This window comes from Ipomoea triloba, chromosome 15 (genome assembly GCF_003576645.1).
Source record: "Ipomoea triloba cultivar NCNSP0323 chromosome 15, ASM357664v1".
NCBI lineage: Eukaryota > Viridiplantae > Streptophyta > Magnoliopsida > Solanales > Convolvulaceae > Ipomoea > Ipomoea triloba.
In genome coordinates, this window is record NC_044930.1 from 21222338 (window position 1) to 21231619 (window position 9282).

General features: G+C 35.0%; 1 protein-coding gene across 1 annotated transcript; it reads left to right on the forward strand.

Moving 5' to 3' along the window:
• The first annotated feature begins 2819 nt into the window (after positions 1–2819).
• Positions 2820–8681, forward strand: LOC116005860 (putative late blight resistance protein homolog R1A-3). Its single transcript, XM_031246098.1, has 4 exons — positions 2820–5364; positions 5457–5536; positions 7916–8001; positions 8120–8681. Exons 1-4 carry the CDS (start codon positions 2820–2822, stop codon positions 8544–8546), a joined length of 3138 nt encoding a protein of 1045 aa, XP_031101958.1. The 3' UTR covers positions 8547–8681.
• Positions 8682–9282: the final 601 nt, after the last annotated feature.

The following is a 9282-nucleotide window of genomic DNA, read 5'->3' on the forward strand; positions in this document are numbered from 1 at the left end:
AAGTATCATTTATATTCAACTACACTTCTATTTGATAATATATACTCAATATGTGAGACATGCTATTCAATTTTATTTTATACATACTACAGTTTCATTTCAACACAACTAAAGTGTTATTTTAATTCAATTATAGTTTCATTTGATAATTTAAACACAATATGCGATATAGTTTCATTTTAGAGACACTGTAGTTTCATTTTGTTATGAACGCACAAAAAATACGAAATTTATTAAAATGTAATGGTTGTCGTTTCTTTACTTAAAGAAACAATGTCGTTTTCGAACCATGATCCACGGTATAACAATCGAAATTTATATCTACCCTATTGGCTAAACTACAAATACTCCTATTTTGAAAAGAGTATTTAGGCGGGAAGTTGGTTCTTTGCTTTTATGGAGAAACATTATATATATATATATATTCAAATGTGGCCGCGCCCTTACGTGCGGCCGTGCGGCCGTGCGGTTTACACCACTCAATGTTAAGAAATGCACCACTCAATGTTACGAAATGCACCACTCAATAACATTGAGTGTTGTATTTCATATTTAAGAAATACATCACTCAATGTATTGAGTGGTGTATTTCGTAACATTGACTGGTGCATTTCTTAACATTGAGCGGTGTAAATCGCACGGCCGCACGTAAGGGCGCAGCCTCACCTGAACATGACCCTATATATATACATTATATCGTTTAAAAAATGTGCGGGTCAATGAGCTAGGCTGAGTTGTCTCGGTCCATGAATCATAAATTAAAATCCGACCTTATCTATAATACTTGTTTTTTCTATACATTTTGTGCGAAGACTTGTGTCCAATATTTAAACCCAATTAGTAAATCATTTTGAAATAGATATAATGCATTTTTTTTTTGAGTTGTCCAAGTTTCATACATATAGGAGTAAAATTTTTGTTGGGTATGTATTTGAAATTGACATAAGAAATTCAAATTCATTGTGATGAATATATATTTGACTGTAATTTTAAGGGTACTCAACGTTGTATTACAACTTTTTTGTCTTTGAAAATGAATAATTTTTTTTTAAATGTAGTTTTCTTCTAATAATTAGAGATATATCTCTTATTATAAATTCATATTCATATATGGATATACATAATACTTGATTTCAACTATCTCAATTCAACAACTTTCGCAGATTGATATCCGAAAATGTTGTCTCAATTCAACTGCAAATGCATTATGTTGCTGCTCATTTATAATATTAATATTTTTTCAAAATAATAGTGTATATATACATACATACATACATATATATATATATATATATATATATATATATATATATATATATAATTGTAGAATTCATATTAATATTATTGAAGTAAGAATTATAGAAATGATAAATTATTACAAATATAACTATGGTAATATTTAATTAATTAAAATCTAAATGAATTCAAACTTACCATTGAAGAAGGTAAGAAACAATATTGTGTATGCATGTGTATGGTAATTATAAAGTGAAAAGATAACAGAAGTTATGACAGTATGGATATTTTTGTCCAAAAAATTATGTAGTACAACTTTTATAACATAAGGTACAACAAAAATTAACAGAAAAAACGGACATAAACCAAAGGTTATAACCTGGATTGAAACTTATTATGTTTTTAGATAAATAAGTTAGCTCTTGTCCGTCCATTGTAGCAAATGGACTAACCTGGCCCGGACCAAACGGATCAACTTGGATTGAACTTCGAGGGCAAATTATTGTGCGGACCATGGTCCAAACAGTGTTGTGTATGGTAGACCATAACAAAAATACAATTTTAATATATTTAAAGTACATTATTCGTGTACGGGATGTCCGTACAAAATAATGTACTTTCAGTACTCAAATAGTATATTTTTCCTTAAATATAATGTAGGTATATTTTTAACATAATAAAAGTACATTATTTGTATATTAAATGTATATTATTTAATAATACGGTACTGTGTGAAGTGTGAACCATGGTCCATAATGATTGAACTTAGAGCTAAGTCGTCTGTTCCACAAATCTAATCTTGATAAGATATACTTATATGTGTTTAGTTAGACTGTATATAAAGGTTAAAAAGTCCATTATGCCACCATATGCGAAACAACAAACTGAAGAGTTATGGCTTTTGTTGGTAGTGACATCTCTAGCAGAAGTAGTGGAAACAAACTTCCGACATTATCAAAGGATTCAAGGTTCTCTGTCGCCAAAAGTGGAATCGGCGCTTTTTTTAATATAAAAAATTAATTAAATTACGGTGTTTTAATTAGGGCTTATATATATCAGAGGTTTTTTTTTTTTTTTTTTTTCGAGAGTTCAGAGGTTATTTTTATTTTTATTTTTTATTTTTCAAAATTTTAACTTACTATCCTGACTTAGTTGTACTTATCTTAAGGGGTAGTTCAAGTAACAGATGAATTCTCTTTGTGGGAAGAATTTCCGGAGAACTCAGGCCCCATGCTAGTGGAGCCGCGAATGCAGTTAAACGGAACGACAAAGACCCGGTGAATTTATGAACAAAATCTTAAGCCTATAGAATCCTTTTTTACAAATTATTCTGTGCATCCGGATTCAAAATACATAATTTATATATTTAATGTTCACAATTTACATACTGAATGTTCATAATCAAATTGTGAGCATTCAGTATGTAAATAGACACGAGTCCACCTTTAGCCCAGGGTATAACTATTGATCCCTTTTTAGAGTCATTGTAGTGATAAATAGACCAGTTAGATCTAGTCTTGTGCGTACTAGAGATCCAACTGAGCTTTTCTTGCAGTAACAACAGAGCAATCAACTAAACAGTTATGGCTTTTCTAGCAGTAACATCTCTGATGAGAACTGTAGAGCTCCAGTTCCTACATCCCCAACCACGTATTATTCTTACAAACAAAGAGCAGATTAAGTCTCTTCATGAAAAACTTGGGCATTTGCTAGTTTTTCTTGAGGAATGCGAGAAGATAGGCAATAACCGCGCTGAGATGAAAGAGCTGACAGAAAAAATTAGAAAAGTGAGTGTGAAGGCTGAAGATGACATTGAAGCAGAGCTTTTGAATGTTCATCATTATCAGAAGCTGGATCAAGCTTTGCAGCGTGTTGTTGAGGACATTGAAGAGCTGATGCAGACTACAAGGAACACTAACCACCACCTTGTCAACAATCTCACAGTTGGAGCTCCCTCTCAACCTACCTCAAATGTGGAGGATAATGCAATGGTAGGACACTCAGAAGAACTGGATGAGGTGAAGTCTCAGCTCTTTCGTGACTCGCTTAAACAACGCCAAGTAATGGCCATGGTTGGCATGGGTGGCATCGGCAAGACAACTTTTGCTAAAAGAATTTATAATGACCCTCTAGTCACATCTCGTTTCAAGTTTCGTGCTTGGACAACCTTGTCCCAAGAGCATAACAAACTACAAGCTCTTACTGACCTCATTCGTTGCATCTTGCCAATGAGCAACAAGAAAATAGGAGGTGATCCAGAAGACCTACTGCGCAAAAGTTTATTGGGCCAGAGGTACCTTATTGTTGTGGATGACATATGGAGTACAAAAGCTTGGGACGATATCCAGAGATGCTTTCCAGATGACAATAATGGTAGCCGAATATTGTTGACTACTCGGGTTAGAGAGATAGCCCAGTATGCTGATTCTGGTGAGTATTCTTATAACTTGCGTTTCTTAAATCTATATGAAGGTTGGGATTTGTTTTATCAGAAGCTTTTGGATAAGGACTTTCTGAACAATGAATTTGAGACAATTGGGAAAAACATTGTTCAGAAATGTCATGGTTTACCGATTACAATTGTGGTGGCAGCAGGGCTTCTATCTACTATCAATAAGTCAGTAGATGAATGGAAAAAAATTGAAGCTACAATAAATTCACTCCAGACTTTAGACCATGATGAACAATTTTCAAGAATACTTGAATTGAGTTATAACAACATGCCTAGCCACTTGAAGGGTTGCTTTTTGTATTTGGGAATTTATCATGAAGATTGTGATATTCCAGTTAAAAAGCTTATTAGGTTGTGGATTGCTGAGGGATTTGTAGAGACAATGAGTAATAGGAGGCCATCAGAAGAAGTAGGTGGAAATTATTTGCAAGATCTTATTGACAGATGTCTAGTTATGGTTCATGGGAGAAGCTCTGGTCATAAAATCAAGACTTGTAGGATGCATGATCTCTTACGTGAGTTGTGTGTGACCAAGGCTAAAAAAGAGAACCTTTTGTACCTTGAAACTACGGGTAGTTGCCATGGTTTTGATCACTTTGTTCGATTAGGTGATAAGCCTTGGTTAAGTCTTAAAGTAGTAAAACCACATTTTCATTTGGCCATTGCTTCCAGGAAATGTCGTACCATTGTATGTTTTAATATGGTTGGAAACTGTGATTATGAATGGTATTTGCTTGCCAACTCTTTTAAGAAGTTAAGAGTGTTAGACTTGAGCAAGATTAACTTCAGTTTAGGTATGCCTCCAGATATTACACAACTTGTTTTCCTAAGGTACCTAGAAATAGCCTCAAGTAAGGTTCTAAACTGTATACCTTTGTGGAAGAATTGGAATCTACAGGCACTAGTTGTGACAGAAGATGACAATGGTGCCCGCAGGCTGCCTCCTGGAATTTGGGACTTGCCACAACTAAGGCATCTTGAAATCAACCATCAAGTTCCTATTGATGATCTTCCAAAAATGGTTCAAGAAAATTTGCAGACACTCTATTGGCTCTCTACCTTACAGTGTACAAAGGAAGTGTTTATGAGAATTCCTAATGTTAAAGATTTGGGAATAATTGCAAGATGCCAAGTGTCATCGTCACATGGTTTAAATGACGACCTGTGGTGTTTAAATCATCTTGAGAAGCTAAGAGTTCGGGGCTCTTACCACCCTTTACACTTGCCTTCTCAGGGTGATATTTTCCCACAAAACCTTAAGGAGTTGACATTTGAGAGAACCCTTATACCATGGGAAGCTATGACTATTATTAGCTTGCTACCCAATCTGGAGATTCTTAAGCTCAAAAACTTTGCCTGTGTGGGACAAGAGTGGCAACTAATTGAAGAAGGCAGCTTCCCTCAGTTAAAGGTTTTGCTCATTTCTCTCACAAATTTGAAGGAGTGGAAGGCATACGTGGAGTCTCCTTTTCCCAAACTTGAGCACTTACTCTTAAGAAATTGCTTCGAGTTGAAAGAGATGCCAGAGTGGATGGAAGATATCATCACACTCCAGTTAATTAAGTTGGAGTATTGTTATTCTTCCCTCGTTACTTCCGCTATGACGGTTAAAGAAGATCAGCTTGACAATTACGGGAATGACAAGTTAGATGTTCTTGACTTCCATACTCGACCAGGTATATATGTCTCTTAAATAATTCTTTTCCATCTTTCTTTTGTCTACTAATCTATAATTTTAATTAATATTTCATTTTTAATAAAATACTAGACGAGGACCATGTTGGAGTAGAAGAAGAATGTTCTAATGAGCAAATCTCTGGAGAAGAATGTGCTCCCAATAGTTTAAGAGTAAGTTATCTCATATTTAATTATATTGTGTGTACTTTATGAGTTTATATCATTTTTTATATATCAAATATAGTGGCATGGTCACACTTGTGTTAGACTGTTTCATGAATCCTTATTCGTAAGACGGGTTAGGTTGGGTAGGATTAACATGCAAATGTCATACTTATTTACGCAAATATCATACTTATATGTTCGAATGTAATACTAATCAGGAATAAAGTCCTTGTTACTTTATAAGAAAAAATGTAATACTTTTATATTTTGATATAAAAGAATTGTATTTTCTATAAAAATATTACATTTTCCCTAATAAGTAATACTGACAAGTGTTTGTTACTTATGTAAAGGGAAAATATAATACTTTTAAATCAAAATATAAAAGTATTACATTTTCCCTTAAGATTGTGTTTGGAAATTAAACCTGGAAAATGTTTTATGGAAAATGAGTTATTTCCTTGCATTTTGGAAAACTGTCTTGATGTGTTTGGTTTATTTTCTAGAAAATAAGTAGAATTGTATAATTAAATATTTTAATTATTTTATGTAAAATATAAAAATATTAATAAATTATTAAAAATAATATTATTTATTTTTTTAAATCAAATAATATTATTTAAAAAAAATTTTAAAAGAAGGGCAGGAACCAGAGCAATTCTCTAGTTTTCGCAGGAAACTAGAGAACACTTTTCAGAACTGGTGGAAAGCAGACAAAGTTTATGCGCAGGCCAATTTTTGCGGTCTGAAAAATGACTTTTGCCAAATTTTGACAGAAGTCATTTTGCCCCAAAGCAACATTGTTTTCCTTTGACCCGGAAAATGATTTTCGTTTAATTTCGATTTTCCAAGCTCTTCCAAATACTAGAAACCCGAAATCATTTTTCGAGTTTCTAAAACATCCTAAAAGTATTACAATTTTCCATATAAGTAATAAACAATATATTCTTAATTAGTATTACATTTGTGCAAATAAGTATTACATTTTTATCTTGATCCGACCCGTATTATCACGGTGAGATAGTTTCACGTAAGTTTTTACCTTTAACTTATGCAACTCTATTTTATTTTATTTTTATATTGTTTTAATATTTTTAAATGTTTCATTTAACAGTAATCCAAAATCTTTGAAATTTTGTTACATTGTGAAACTCTCATCGAATTTTATCTTATCCTGAGCAATTTAAATATCAATATATTTAAAGAGTTACTTCCAGCGGAGTTCCCTTTTCTTTGGTAGCAATTTCAAATTTAGTACTAGACTATCGTTTTTGTCATTTAGCACCTTAGATTATCATATTTTGGACACTTTTGATCTATTCGATGACTTTTCTAGTGAAACTCTATTTTAGACAGGATATTTTTGTCTCTTCAAACCTTTTATTATTTTTCCAATGAGTTAATTCTAGCGGAGGTCCCTTGTCTTTAGTGGTAATTCCAACTTTTGTCTCAGGCAATGAATTTGCCATTTAACAACCCATATTATCATATTTTTGACACTTTTGGTCCTTCCAATGACTTTTTTTTTTAGGTGAACCCCTATTTTAGGTAAGGACATTTTTTTGTTGTCAATTTTTTTTTAATTTTCCAATTTTACAAATTTAGTATCAAACAATCGTGATTTGCACAATTTCCTTCACCAGATTCTTGTCTTCATCTTCTTCACCCTGGCCCCAAAATCGTCTTTCGTTAATGGCGATACCGAGTACGTGAGGACTTATGGGTACGGGGGAATCATTTTACAATGCAGTTGGAAAATTCATGATGTCCCCACCCGATTGGCTTCAATCTTACTGCTATTGTTTTAGTCCACGGTTCTGTGAATCATCTACTATAGTTGTAGAGCAAAAAGGAAAAATAAAAAGAAGAAATAAGTCTCTTATTTGTCATCGAAAAATAACCTTTCCTAAAATTGGATTTTACAAGAAAAGTCATTCGAATGACCAAAAGTGCCCAAAATATGATAGTTTATGGGTTAACTGAGAAAAACGAATGTCTAGGACTAATTTTGGAAGTGACACCAAAGACAAGGGAAAACCTGTCTAAAATAGAGTTACACCAGAAAAGTCATAAGAATAACCAAAAGTGTCCAGTTTGGGATGTTAAATGACAAAAATGATAGTCTGAAACTAAATTTAAAATTGACACGAAAAGACAAGTACCGTTGCTGGAATTGACTCTATGTTTAAATGTTTAAATATTTTCAAGTTTAGAAGTTGAGAATCTTACATGGAAATGTCATTATCGTTTATGAAATAAAAATTGGTCAAACTTAATTTTATTTTACTTACCTTTGAAGAATTTAATTTGTTTTTAATTTTCACACGAGATATTGATCACATTTAAACATTAACTTTGGATCGATGTTACGTTTTATATATGTAGAGCCTTTGCTTTGAAGCAAGGAAGCTAAGGATTTCCGGTGGTGAAGAACCTAGTTATTGGTCATGGACTTTGGACTCTACTACTGGGTATGCAAATCTATCTGGGCAAATATAACTTTAATTAACTAGAATAACAAGCTAAGCTAAGTATATATTAATTATACTGCTCCTTTTGATCTATATAAAGATGGTTAATTGCGTGTAGGTATGAGGTTGCAGAACTTTTGCAAATGAGCTGGTTTGAAATCGGATTTACCTGTGACATTCGGTGCCTATCAAAGATGACTTGTTACTCTGCATATCTTGTATTCAAACTTGTAGTGGGAGGCTTTCAGGATGTCAACACAGCACTCACATGCGTAAGATATTCAAAGGACAAGAACCTATATGGTAAGTTGCGGGGACAGAATCGGAACTCTCAGGTCTTTTTAGCAAAGACAAAGTCTTATGGTGATTGCGGTCAGTTTCCGGCCGATGACCGTTCTGATGGATGGATGGAGATCAAGCTTGGAGACTTTTACGTTAGCAGTGGAAATGAAGGTGGGGTTGAATTTCAACTATGGCATGTATCAGATCAGTACTGGTTATCTGGCTTTGTGGTTAAGGGCATTGAAGTTCGACGAACAAATTAAGGATAGAAATTTAAGTTGTGGGATGTGAATATCAAATATTGGATATTGATCACAAAATGTGCCCATGTCTTTAGAGGCATTAATTGCGTTGACAAGTGTTCATTCTTTTAGGGTGTTTTTGGAAAGCATAAAAATAACTTTATGAAAATTGAGTCATTTATCAAAAAAAACACTTTTCTTTCTAGTGTTTGGTTGCATGCATTCAGGAAAGTTGTCTTGGTGTCATGCCCGGTTGCCCTCTGGCAAGGGCACAACACGACTAGCCGCCACCTCGGGCGACCTAGCACGCAGCCACAGTAGGAGGGCACATTCGGCGCCTTGACATCGGGCGGCGGTTGCACCCTCAGGCGACCCCCTCTGGTGTGTCGGCTGCACCCGGCGCCCCACGTCTTGGCTCTCCATCTTGTCTTGTAGCGCCTTGCCTAGTACCTTGCACGACCTCTCCTTTTGGTCTTGCTTGACTCTATCTTGCACCCTAGCTATTTTCTTGCCTACCTCCCTGCCATGCAGCCAGCACCCCGCCATACCACGCTTCGCCATACCGCCACGCACGCACACTAGTCGCCACCCCGGTGGCCATGCACACCTTCGGTATTGTGCCCCCCTTCCGGTGGGGCGTCGTAACCACAACACGGGCCACCCTAGGCTCGCCGGGGGCGCCGTGGTCAGAGGTGGCAGGTTGGCCTCGCCGTCGGCGAATTATCGGCCGACCGATAGGCAGTCGGGGGGGGGGGGG

Coding starts and splice junctions, on each gene's coding strand:
- LOC116005860 (XM_031246098.1), top strand. CDS start 2,820: ATGGCTTTTCTAGCAGTAACATCTCTGATGAGAACTGTAGAGCTCCAG. Junction 5,537..7,915: donor GTGCTCCCAATAGTTTAAGA/GTAAGTTATCTC, acceptor TTATATATGTAG/AGCCTTTGCTTTGAAGCAAG. Junction 8,002..8,119: donor ACTTTGGACTCTACTACTGG/GTATGCAAATCT, acceptor AATTGCGTGTAG/GTATGAGGTTGCAGAACTTT.